Here is a 12,880-nt window from a genome sequence, read left to right as displayed (position 1 = left end):
CTCCTTCCTCCTTCCTGCCTCGGTTTACTTTTTATTCTACTTAATTGGTAAAAGGTGTTTCCTGGCAACCAGGGTGCTGAATGCTGGCCAGCGACAGTACTGCAGTCTCAGAGTTCTTCCTACACTGTCTCCTGCTTCACCTTCACCCCGTTCCTTCCCACAGGGTCTCCCACTGTCCTCCGTCTCGCGTTGTCCCCTGTTCCTCGTGGTGGCCGCCTTTAGTTTAAATCCCAGCCCGCAACCTCCCCCATGGCCCCGTTTCCTTCTCTTCCCAAATCGACTATACCTGCCAGCACCTCCCCTTTCTGCCTTTCCAGGCCGCCCCAGTGGCCCCGGGCCGGTGTGGCCCTGTGGCGTGGTCACGCAGGTGTGATAAGGGGCGCTGCCTTCCCGTTACATCATGGGTTTAAGTGCTGAGTACCTTCTGACCCCACTCAGGCTGGAAGCTAGCCCGCTGTGGATATGCAAAATAGCTGTTTTGCATCTAGATATGAAGACTAGTCTGCTGTTACTGATATGCAAAGTAACTCTGTGGCCCTGCTCCAGGTCTCCCCACGCCCAGCCAAGCTTTGTGCGGGGTGGACATCCCATATTCTCCGACACCCCAAGTTCTAGACATTATTACAAATCCCCCCTTTGGGGGGCCCTGGGGCCTACCGGCCTACACCTCATTACAGTTCCAGGCCCCATTTTAATTGCTGTTTTTTTATACTTGATAACCTGACTGCCAAACACCTCCCAGAGAAGGTGTATCCTTGAATTTTAATCAAACTTTTTCCTTATTGCATTTTGGAAATGGGTAAGGCTGAGTGTTCTGGAAAACCACTGGGATGATTCGGCTTTCTCATTCCATTTCCTTCTTCTGTTCCACCCTCCACCTCAAAAAAAAAAAAAAAAGTCAACAGGAACTTGCGTTTCATCTCCCAGCACCAGCATTCCAGGTTCCAAACCAAAGTGTATTTTAGGCCAAAGTGTATTTTTCATGTTTTAGCTGGACAATCGGCACATATTTACGCATGTTCCTTTTCACTTATTTTATTTTTTTTTAAATCCTTACCCACGGACATTTTTTTCATTGCTTTTAGAGAGAGAGGAAGGGAGAGAAACGTTGATTTGAAGGAGAAGCAAACGGTTGTCTCCTGTACACGCTCAAACCGGGGATCGAACACGCAAGCCGCGTCTGGGCCCCAACCAGGAATCGGACCCTCGGCCTTTCGGTTTTGGGACGATGCTCCAACCGCCTGAGCCACAATGGCCAGGGCTATGCGTGGTCCTTTTTAAGAAGTAAGAGGCTCTCAAGCTCTTAAAACTAGACTCTCTGATACTTTTTGATGAACGCGCTAGCATAATTCCAGCCTCGTGGCCCGGGAGAAGCCTCGTGCGTCAGTGACAGGGAAGGGGACGCAGTCCCGAGGTGCTGGTGGCGAGGACCGAGCAAGCCTCCAGCAGGAGGCGAAACCCCTGGAGAGAGAAGGGGAACACTATTCGGGTGTCTTTAGGAACATCCTCAGGAAAGGATTTCTGGTAGGACTGATTCAGGTTTTCGTGGCAGCTGGCTGCTTTGTGAAAGCCAGGCTGGCTCTGACTCTGACGGCAGGGTGAGGCGGGCCGGGCCTTTCATCGACGGAGAACTCTGCGGGGCCGGCCGGGTCAGAGCTGCGGTCTGGCAGAGCCGCGAGTCCTTCGGAGGCGCGAGGGATGCGGAGTCTTCAGAGGTGGGCACCCCTGGAAAGGGCCTGCAGAGGAGCAGCTCGGGGGGTGCAGTGGGAAATGCAGACGGGGTGAGGATCTCAGCTGCACCCCCTTTCAGGTCTGCGGGCTGCCGGCCATTACTGTTTCCTCACCCACCTGTAGTAGCACGTGGCTGGTGCCACTCTGCAAGTTTGTTGTGAGGACTGATGCCAACACGATGGCTGCACATCAGACCCACTGCCGGTACTTAGTTCATTGCAAATGGTTCTTATCAGTCAGGTGGGGCCCCATGTCAAGAGTAAAGGACCCGGACGTCATTGTCATGATACAAGCATTTTCCTATCTGTACCCATTGGACTTAATAAAGCTTATAGGGTATGTAACTAAACATAACTCCCTTAACCTCTGACCTTTTTTTTCCTTTGTAAAAGATTTTATTTATTTTATTTATTTATTTTTTTGAATATTCATCAGTTTTTAATTTTTTTTAAAGATTTTATTTATTTATTTTTAGAGAGGGAAGGGAGGGGGGGAGAGAGAGAGAGAGAGAGAGAGAGAGAAACATCAATGTGCGGTTGCTGGGGGTTATGGCCTGCAACCCAGGAATGTACCCTGGCTGGGAATCGAACCTGGGACACTTTGGTTCCCAGCTCGCGCTCAATCCACTGAGCTACGCCAGCCAGGCAGATTTTATTTATTTTTTGGAGAGACGGGGAGTGGGGAGAGAAACATCAGTGTGTGGTTGCCTCTTGAACGCCCCCTACTGGGGGCCTGGCCTGCAACCCAGGCCTGTGCCCTGACTGGGAATTGAGCTGGTGACCCAGTGCTCTGCAGTCCAGTGCTCAATCTACTGAGCCACATCAGCCAGGGCATCTTTTTTTCTTTTTAAAGGTTCTATTTGTTCATTTTCAGAGAGGGGATCAGGGAGGGAAACATTTAGGTGGGGAACATTGGTGGATTGAGACAATATTGGTTGCCTCTCACACACCCCCAACTGGGCACCTGGCCAAAAACCCAGGCTTGTTCCCTGACTTGGAATCAAACCGGCGACCTTTTGCTTTGCAGGACGTCACCCAGCCCGCTGAGCCACACGGGTCAGGGCCCCTTAACCTCTAACCTCCTAACTTTTGGCCTGATGCTATTCAGCAAGAATTGCAGCTTGATTTCCTATGTCACCACAATTGCCCTCACCCCACTGTCAAATACAGCCCATGCACAAAACTGGGTGCACTGCCTCCTCCTACTGCAACAGACAGGAATACACAAGAAGTTCATTTATTCGTGTCCCTCAGGGAAGTGGCCTCCTACGTGCCAGGTGCTGTGCTGGACAGAGGGGTGTGTGTAGGCAGAAGGCGGCATGAGCCCGAGCAGAAGGTGGGCTGGATCACGTGGGCCTGGGAGACTGCGGTGGGAGCGCCGGGTTTTTGTTCTAGAAGCAAGGGAGGTCCCCGGAGGGAGGTCAGCACTGTGTGTGGTGCATAATGAGCACACCCAACGTGTTTGTTGCTGAGCGCTGAGGACGTCCTGTCAGAATTTGCATCAACAGGACCAATCTCAAACCCAGCCGTCTTTCCCACGTCATCCTTCCTGAGCCGACTTCGAAGGCACCCAGGTCTTATCTTCTAGACTAGGCGGTTCAATTATCTTCAATCGTCCTTTTTTAAAAAGAATATTTTATTTACTTTTTTTAGAGAGGGGGAGAGAGGGAGAGAAACATCAACGTGCGGTTGCCTCTCATGTACCCGTTACTAGGGAACCTGGCCCGCAACCCAGGCATGTGCCCTGAGAAGGAATCAGACCGGTGACCCTTTGGTTTGCAGGCCGGCACTCAGCCACTGGGCCACACCAGCCAGGGCCTCTTTTATTCCCCCTTCAATTCGCTCCTAGTCTCCAGTACTTCATTCTGAGCTACTTTATTTCACAGAGCCTATTTCTTCCTAACATGGAGATGCCACCCCATGTAGTTAGGACTAAAGTAAATGCTTGTGCATTGCTTAACACGTATCTAGCACACAGCAAAAGCCCACTCAAGGTCGGCCATCATTACTTTGGCCTGGGAACTGGAGACACGTGGATAAGCAAGAGGAAGTTTTTCCCCTTGAAAAAAAAAAACGAGCCCAGTCCACCTCAGATTTACCTGAAAGCTCAACTCTTGACTCTCACCCATTTTTCTAACAGGGTAAGGCAGGCCTAGGATTCTTTATTTAAACAAAACAAAATAAACCAAAAAGCAAATCTTCCGGTTCCTTCAGGCAGCTGCCCCACCTCCTCTGTCAGACCGCACTGCAGCGTTCAGTGTCACAGGCGTTCCTTCTGGTTTACGTCCCGTCTTCGCCATTGCCACCCCTTCCGCCTGCAGAGGCCTGGTTCGTGCCCAACTCCCCTTTGTGATGTCCACCTACTCTGCGGGGGTTTATTCCGTGCCCACCGTGTGCTGGGGCTGGCCAGGGATCAGAATACATCCAAGAATAGGACAAAGCTCCTGCCTCGAAGCGCCCAAGCTAGTGGGGCAGATAGGCGATGAGATGAACACGCACAGCATATGCTGGGCACTGGCGAGAGTGAGGAAGGCGACACGCACGCACGCCGGCCTCCGCCCCCCCCCCACCCCCCCGTCTGAGCTCCAGGCTGGAGCCCCGCCTCACACAGCACTTTCTACTGGGAGGTGCTTGCCGTTTCTGAGTAATAGTAAGGTTCTGGAGACTTTTTTCATACTGTCAAATGCGCAGTTGCTCAACAGAAGCTGTATGCAAATGCAACAAGATCTTTCATGCCTGCTGGGGAACCACTGCCGAGAACTACAGAGGCTGAAGAGGAGAGAATGGTCTGCACTCTCACATGGTTCTCTCTCTGGCCAATCTCCACAACAGCCTGGCCGTGGACAGCACAGGTTATGGGCTGGACTCTCAAGTCCACATGGTGACTGCTGACCCCTTAGCCTCACAGAATGGGCAAGGAAGAGGGCCTACCATATAGAGTTATCAATGAGAATCCAGGGGGTTACTAGCATATAGTAAGTACTTAATGATATTAGCCATTATATTTTTATTATGGGGCAGGAATACGCTTAATTTAAATATCCATGGATGGGGGCTGGTGAGGGTATGGAGGGACTGAGCAAAAAAGAAAAATGACTCGTGGACAATAGTGTGGTAATTGTGGGGGGAGGGGGATAAGGGGACTGACTAAATGGTAATGGAAAAGTACAATAAAACTCAATTGAAAAAATAAAAAACAATCCATGCGCACTTCTGTGAGAATGTATGTATTTCAGGAAGCTTCTGAAAGAGAGTAATTTGGACAAAGACCTTTTTAAAAAAATTATAGTCTGATGACTGTAAATACGAACACTTAGTTAGAGAATCCAGAAGAGACCCAAGCTTTCCTCCAACCACGTTTATTGAACACGACAAAACTCTCTGTGCCAAGTCACCTGCACCTGCCGCTGCAGAGCAAGGTCCGTTCTTGCCAATGTTTTAAGTCAGCCCCGGAGCGGCCACGGGCCACTCACCCCGAACTCAGCACACAAGGGCCCAGAGCACATGCAGGGGGCAGCCTGACTACTGCAGCCGGCGCCGCACGTGCCGCCCCAGTCACACGGAGGGGCGCGGACCCCGGGGGCGGGCGGCGGCAGGGCGGCCCGGGCGTCAGGAGGCCATCTTGTGCACCGCCACGGTGATGCCGTCGTGCTTCTGGATCATGATGTTCCTGGAAGGCAAAGTGCAAGACGTTCGTAAGACGTTCCACATGGGAGCTGGTGGACGATTAAAGGTGAAGCTTGGATTAGGATACAACTAAAAAAAATATGTAGCACTTTTCACTTCTTTCTTTTTCTAAAGAAGATTTTATTTATTTTTAGAGAGAGGGAAGAGAGGGAAACATTGATGTGCAGGAGACACTTTGATCGGTTGCCTCCTGCACGCCCCCCACTGGGGACCCAGACTGCAACCCAGGCCTGTGCCCTGGGAATCGAACCAGCGACCTTCGGTTCACAGGCTGGCAAGCAATCCACTGAGCCACACCAGCCAGGACAGTGCTTTTCGATGAATAAAAGCAATATATGAACACCACAAAACATTTGGGAAATGCAGAAAAGAATGAAGTATAAAAAGGAAATGAATCCTATTACCAACCACTCCTGGTTTTATCTGCACGTATCCTATCATATGTGTTCTCCTCTTCCTACAGAACTGTGACGACACCACATCTAGTCTGCTGTGTCCTCCTGACAATGTGGGACAGCTGTAGCATTCCCGTTACTACAGAAGTAGTTTCTGTTCTTTGACTGGTCTCCCTCCATTTTACTTTTTTCCTTGGTGGACTGACAGCTCATGGCAACTCTTCCTCTTCGCGTGGGCGTCGCTGTTGTCTGAAAGCGCAGGGGCTTCAGAGACCGACCTGCCTGCGCCTGTGGCCCGAGCAGGCTTCCCAGGCACTTTCTGACCGGAAGGGAAAGGAAGGGACCCGCTGACTCCTACTCACCCACTGTCGGACTCTAGACATACCACGGGAATGTCGGTAGGGTCCGAGGTCAGCTTGGCCGCCTGCTGGGCCAGCACGGATATCACCCCGGCGTGCTCATCCGACAGGGTCCCGCGGCCTGGAAGACAGAGAGGACGTCGTGGCGCCTGGCTGCCCTAAAGGGGGTGTGGGGCTGTGGTGGTCGTCCCTGTCACCGAATTTTTCACAAACAGAGTTCACTCCCAGGTTAGAAACTCCCAGGTTATAAACGGACGAGAAGTGCTTCTGCGCCAGTGTTCTCAGCTGGCTGCATCGGCGAGAAAGCCGGACTTCAGGTCTCGAGTTAATAAAGCCATAACCGACACTCCGTTTTCAGCCAGTCCCATCACCACCTCCAAACACCTCCGCAGGCATGTAAGGACGCTGTGATTCAAGTCAACCTGAAAGTCGTAAGTTCACTTTATAGGAGCCTTGCTGAAACCAACAAGCAAGCTGGAAGTGAGATCGACAAAGGGCAGTCGGCAAGGGCGAGAGACCTGTTGAAACCAACTCCCCGAGTGAAATCTGATTTCCCTTAACTGAGCTCAGCCTCAAGGGGCGTGAGAGTCTTTACTCCGGGGCTCAACCGGGAGACCACCTTGACAGCACATGTGGGCATTCTGCGAGCAGTCAGTCCCACCAGGGCAAGCTGGCTGTCAACGGAAAAGCCAGTGTCAACAGAATCGGCTTTTTATTGCTTGTTTCAGCCTGTAAATAGTAACTGAATCTCGGGCAGCAGGTGCAAAAGAGGAATCACTAACTTCACAACGTATCTGCACGTATAACGGCAACACACGCCTTGTCTGCCCGAACCCGAGTCCGGTGCCAGGCACGCGGCCGCGCAGAGCGAGGGATGGGCACTGCCGTACAGATGGCGCAGCCCTCCGGGCGGAAACCTGAAGGTTTCCTCGCCCGAGTTTCCAGGCGTGAGCCAGGCAAGCGCCCCACGCCCCACCCGCTTCTCCTCTCCCGACTCACGGTGTGTGCAAAACCCGGGTCACACGGACAGGCTCCCTTCCGGCCGCCCTCCTCACAGAAGTTCATTTCCAAAAAGTCCGCAGTAAAGAGGAGTTCCGGCTGACTAGTTCTGATATCAATCAGCCAAATGCGTTATTATCTACCTTTCCGGATTTCGTTCCTCATCTGCAATTGTCACCCTCTATCGAGCATGACGGCTGGGTTGTGTGCTGTGTTTGGTGCACACTATGCAACCTTACAGTGCCGTGACCAAGCAGCTTCGGAGCCGGCCTCAAATCCCAACAGAACCCCTGCCCCTCTTTGTCGACCTCCCGTTATGGGGATTAAACGACTTCCCACACACACGAGTGGCGCCTGGCACCTAGTAAAAGCTCAGTAAACGCAATTCAATAATTACTATCATTATTAAACAACAACTCAGTGAAGAAACTGAGGCTCAGATTTTTGGTCCAAGCAAATTAAATGGGAGAGCAGGGGCTGAACCCAGGTGTGTCCAATTCTGAGGCCCCATTGTCACCGCCTACTCCCTGTTTGAGCGCAGACTAAGCAACAGCGTCCCGCAGGACGAATGTGAAAACTGGAGATTAGTACACGAAGCCCAGCATTGCCGGCAGCCGGTACCCATTCAACCCACATAACTGCTGCCATGACCGGAAGTCCCTTCCCCATCCACTGTGAAATGAGTCAAACACTGCTTTGGTAGAAACAACTGTGTACTGCAAGGAACGTTCCTACCTTCATAAGCACAAAGTGAAAAGTTTTAATTTTCTAGTCTCGTTATTTGGAGGTAATCTCTACTCTCACAAAAGTAGCCACAAAGTGGCGGCCGAACGGCGCGCTGCCTCCCCGTCAGCATCAACGCTGTGCCACCCACCGACGCTGACGGCGATACTTACAGCCCAGGTTAAGCCCTTGCGAATCTGTGCACAGGACTCCAACAATGGACGGATTCTTCATTCTAATTCCAGAAACACACGATGTGAAAAAATGAATTTAAATATCACAGCAACACACACACAGGCATTCTACACATCAGGCATTGTTGCAAGTTCTACAAACCAATGCTTCTCAACCTTTTTCCATGATCGCCCCGCCCCCCCCACACCCGAGAAAAATTATCTAACTCAAATAGTTAAGCCAATTTCTCTCCGATGACAGAAAAGACTGTGTCAGGGAGCTTTGGAGGGCCACAAACATCGCAGTATCTAGGACTCTGCTGCCCTCGTTGAAAACGCAGGCTCTAGGGTGCTAACTCGCTCAAAACAACCGCTGAAACACTCAAGCAACACGGCTGCCTCCCGCAGGGGCTGGGAAGCTGAGGGGCACCGGGACGACGGAGGCGTTTCCCTGCACGTCTTCTTATTCTGAATTGTACGTAGCTAGTGCCCGTTGAAAAACTAAAGGGACGTCTTTCATTCTTAATCACCAAGCAACTGGTCACACACGGAAGGAGAAGAAGCGTGTGTGTGTTTACGTCTACACTGCAAGGCTCGTCCGCACCAGTGGCACGCACTTCCCCCAAATGAAGCCATTTCCCGAACCCCGCGCAGAACGCCCCTGTCCAGAGACAATTTCACCGTGAACGGCGGCTCAGGCCTCGGGCCGCGGAGACTCGCTCCGCAGGGAGGGTGCGGAGCCCCACGGCACCTGAATTCCGGGTTAACAGCTCCCTACGGCCCCAGAGCTCCATTCACCGCCCGACCCCGCCGCCTGGGGGTCGCGCGGTGTCCTCAAGCCACCCTACAGGCACAGTTCGCCTCTTTGTCCCGCTCAAGAACCCCCGCCGCGACCTCAGGACGTTCCGAACCGGCCGCACCACTCACGTGTCTTCCAAGTGCTGCTCCAAAGTCGCCTCCATCCCTCCAGGGGTCCGGTTCTTCCTCCTCCAGCCCAGGCCCCCCGACACTCCTCGGTCACATGACACGAGTGGGGCGTGCGCAGGACGGCGCCTCCGCAGGGTCAAAGTTCGCCGCGCCGCCGCAGCGTTGGGAACCGGAAGCGCTCACTCCGCTCCAGCCGCGGGAGCCCTGCGGAGCATCCAAAGGCTCATCCGCTGGTTTCTGGCCGGCCACCTTGTGTCAGGGGTGTGACCATGGCATTCCGATTCAATCAACTCCGAAACGCCCGCCAGATTTCGTGTTAGTTTTACCGTGATGCGGTGGTCAGGCAGGGTCTGCGCAAGGGGCTGGGTCAGGGACCGAGAAGAGACACGGGACCCCATGAAGGGGTCCACAGGCTTGGAGGGGAAACGACGGGCACACGGGGCTAGAGGGCGAGGGAACAAGATGAAACCCCCGCTAGGTATTGGGAAAGTGTCGGGATTTTAACCAAGACATTGGTTCTTTCTTTAGCAAGGGTTCGGGACAGGTTGGGAAAGAAGGTGGCATTTGAAAAGAACACGAGGTGGGACAACTTAGTAACTTTAAAATTAATTATAAAGTAGCTGCAAAAATAAAGAAAGAAAGCCACCCATGGTCTGCCCAGAGATGACTGTTAATCTCTTGGACTATATCCTTTCAGCCCATCGTCTTTGCAGATGTACGCTTTTAATTTGTTTTTCATTTTTAAGTGCAACTGACATACACGCTGGGCATACAATTCTGTAGCTGGCCCTTTTAACCGAGTTTACCATAAATATCTCTCCACATTCGGTAAACGTTCATTTACATTCTTTGTAACACAAAATATTCCTTATTATAGCCATACCTTACTGATTTAAGCACCCTCTTATTAACGTGCAGCTGGGTTGCTTGTGACTTTTGCCTGTAGTGCTTTCCTAGCTGCGTTAGTGAAACTTGCAGCTTCCTTAAAATTCTAGTCTGAATTTTAGAAGAAAGACAGCATTAGATAAAGAGCCAGCCTGCTTCCCGCTGAAGTCGGCGCTGCAGTACCGCCCCCTTGTGGTCCCAGGCGGTGTAAAGCTTTGCGGGGTTAGTGCTTCCCAGCTCCGGCTGGTTTACCTCCAGGGCAGTGACGTCCAAGAGAAATGTCATGTGAGCGACATCTGTAATTTTAAAAGATCTGGTAGCTACACTACAAAGTAAAACAGGTGAAGTTAATTTTAATAATGTGTTTTATTGATCCAATAATATGTCCAAAATATTACCATGTCAACCTGTAATCAATTTAAACAATACCGCCGAGATACTTTACATCCCCCCCACATACACACACCATCATAGTCTTCAAACCCCAGTTCCTGTTTTGCACTGACAGCACATTTCAGTTCAGACTCGCCGCATTTCAAGGGCTCGACAGCCACCTGGGCCTAGCGGCTGCCGGGCTGGCCAAAGAGCTCCAGGGCGTCTCCGATGATCTCAAAGCCAGATCCATGACGAAAGGATTCCCGGAAGAGCTGACGGCATGGTTCAAGCTGTAAGGAAGGCCTCTGAAGAGGGAAGGGAGCATCGGGAGGGGAGGACCAGCGGCCCAACCGTCCTTGCCACACCGGAGAGGGAGGAAGCTGCTCCACCCCATTCCCTTTCTCTGCCCAGTTTTGCTGTCTTGCCCCAGGGTGGTGGTGACGGAGGGAGTGGGGGGGCTTATCTAAATGGGGGAAGTGCGGGGGGCGGGGCTGATGGTTGGGGGAGGTGCCTGAGCCCTAAGTGTTTTCCACTGTCTTCTGCTCCTGGAGTATTCTATGCCTCTGGAGGCTCAGTTTTGAGTGCTGATAACCATTTCCAGGGTGACGGGAAAAGTCTCCCGACTCCCGGTTAGCGTGCTCCCCTCACTGCATTGTCATTGACGTGTGTACTTTCCAAAGAAGGGAGGAGAGTGTTCCCTGTTTCCTCACTTGCGCATTGCAGAGCTCAGCAGGAATCCGCCCGGATCCACCGAAGGATCTTGGTGGGTCTTTTGGGAATGGACTCTGTGTAAACTAAAGAACCTTTAATCCCAAACTCCAACCACCTTTATCGTCTTCTTTCTCCCCTCCTGCAAAACACAAGCTCTCGGGAAATGGTCATCCCAGGAGGGCCTAGCAGAGGATGCCCTCCAAGGCCACGGAAAACCCTGCCCCGGCTGGAGGGTGCCAGGTGCCTGAGCTAGCGAGGCTCGCAGAGGAGGCCCTGCACTAGGTGGGGGCCTCCGAGTCAGACGGAGCTGCAGTTGTGTCCTGGCTTCACCACTGCCTGCCTGTGTGACCGCTGAGCCTCCAGGACTCATCTGGGACATGGGGGTACTGTCACCAGCCTCATCAAGTTGTGGGGAGTTTCTGTAAGAGGGGCTGGTGCATTGTGGGAGTCAGTAAATGAGCTTTGCTAAATGGAGTCAGGATGCAGCAAATTCTGACTCAGAAACCTCAGGCTGTTTCCTCAATTTGCTTACAGTCCAGGCGAGGACACGGGAGAGAATCGCCGATGGCTCCACAAAGGCGGGAGCCCAGGGAGGGCCAGGGTCCTCCAGTGGGCTGGTGTTCGTGGGGGATGAGACCTCGGGGCTGGCCTTGCATGGCTGCTCCAGAGCGCCGTGTGTCTGAGATGATCACGTAGCTTTTATTACACATTTTGATGCTATTAAAAATGACAAAATACAGTGAGAAAAGTCACCTGAAATCCCAGCCAGAGCTCCAGTGACGGGAATGGGAATGAGCTAAGTGGAATGGAGTAGGATTTAGGGAAGGTAGGGGTGGGGAAGACACTTTGGGAGTTTCATGGGAGACTGGCCAGCCTGAGCCTGTCACTCCCTGGGAGCCGTCCGGTAGGGCCCCGGGGCTCGCCCGGGAGCTGAGTCCTAGGTCCAAGCCTGACTCCTCATCACGACAATAGCAGCGGTGCTGTTAGCCGTTCCCGTACTTGAAGGGACAGCCAGTGCCCAGGAGTCACAGTCCTCTTAGTTTTCACAACGTTTTTGAAGTAGGTGCTATCGAGACCCCTGTTTGCAGTTTAAAAAGCCCTGAGGCTCAGAAGAACAAGCTTGCTCAAGACCACCCTGCTGGCAAGTGGTGCAGCCTCCCCAGGACCCCCCCCCCACCCCCCGCCCCGCCCCAACTGCCTCAGCTCCTCTCACTCCGTGTGCAACCCAGCCCTGCAGAGAAATGGGAGGGCTTGGAGGCCCAATCCTAATCCCTTGTTCTCTTAAAAAATTATTTTAAAATTTATTGATTTGAGAGAGAGAGAGGAAGGGGAGAGAGGGAAAAAAAGAGAGACAGAAAAAGAAAGACATTGATTTGTTGTTCCAGTTACTTATGCATTCACTGGTTGCTTCTTGTATGTGCCCTGACTGGGGATTGAACCCACAACCTTGGTGTTTTGGGACGATGCTCTAACCAACTGAACTACCTGGCCAGGGCCTAGACCGCTTATCCTCTAGAGAAGAAACCTGAGGCTTGGAGAAGGGAAGTGGCTAATTTATTTATTTATTTAAAAAAGTAGTTTAAAAATTTATTTTTAGAGAGGGGGAGGGAGGGAGAGAGGGAGAGAAAAATTTATTTTTAGAGAGGGAGAGGGGGCGGAGGGAGAGGTTGCCTCTCCTACTCGGGGAAGTGGCTAACTTAGAACTTCAGCTGAGGATTCTCAGTCTTCTCGCGCATGCCCTAACTGGACTGTGCTGCCGGAGGCTGTGGTAGAGCTTTAGTCAAACCAGCGATGGGGACACTCATTGTTAGGGGCTGAACTGTGTCTCCCTCAAGTTCACGTGTTGAAGTCCTAGCCCCCCATACTTCAGAATGGCAGCTGATTTGGAAATAAGGTCTCTGTGGAGGTAATCAAAT

At 52.2% G+C, this 12,880-nt stretch overlaps 1 protein-coding gene across 3 annotated transcripts; it reads right to left on the bottom strand.

Moving 5' to 3' along the window:
• Positions 1-5,073: 5,073 nt before the first annotated feature.
• LAMTOR5 (late endosomal/lysosomal adaptor, MAPK and MTOR activator 5) lies at positions 5,074-9,111 on the bottom strand. Of its 3 annotated transcripts, none has more exons than XM_045816815.1 (4): positions 8,994-9,111; positions 8,067-8,128; positions 6,175-6,292; positions 5,074-5,400 (listed from the first exon to the last, which is right to left on the bottom strand). In XM_045816815.1, the coding sequence occupies exons 1-4, from the start codon at positions 9,026-9,028 to the stop codon at positions 5,340-5,342; spliced, it is 276 nt and encodes a 91-aa protein (XP_045672771.1). In that variant the 5' UTR covers positions 9,029-9,111; the 3' UTR covers positions 5,074-5,339. The 3 variants fall into 3 exon arrangements, with proteins under 3 accessions (XP_045672771.1, XP_045672768.1, XP_045672769.1); XM_045816812.1 differs by having other exon boundaries at positions 6,198-6,292; XM_045816813.1 differs by lacking the exon at positions 5,074-5,400 and adding an exon at positions 5,820-6,061 and having other exon boundaries at positions 6,198-6,292.
• Positions 9,112-12,880: the final 3,769 nt, after the last annotated feature.

This window comes from Phyllostomus hastatus, unplaced genomic scaffold (assembly GCF_019186645.2).
Source record: "Phyllostomus hastatus isolate PE091 unplaced genomic scaffold, TTU_PhHast_1.1 phas_scaffold_216, whole genome shotgun sequence".
Taxonomy (NCBI): Eukaryota; Metazoa; Chordata; class Mammalia; order Chiroptera; family Phyllostomidae; genus Phyllostomus; species Phyllostomus hastatus.
The sequence above is the reverse complement of the archived record's forward strand: the minus strand, read 5'-3'. Positions and strand labels throughout refer to the sequence as shown.

What these genes read in the sequence shown, in the direction of transcription:
- LAMTOR5 (XM_045816812.1), bottom strand. Translation starts at nt 9,028, where the DNA reads ATGGAGGCGACTTTGGAGCAGCACTTGGAAGACAC. An exon ending in GAGCAGCACTTGGAAGACAC is followed by an intron (nt 8,129 to 8,993) that starts GTGAGTGGTGCG and finishes TTCTGGAATTAG; the next exon opens with AATGAAGAATCCGTCCATTG. An exon ending in GCAAGGGCTTAACCTGGGCT is followed by an intron (nt 6,293 to 8,066) that starts GTAAGTATCGCC and finishes TCTGTCTTCCAG; the next exon opens with GCCGCGGGACCCTGTCGGAT.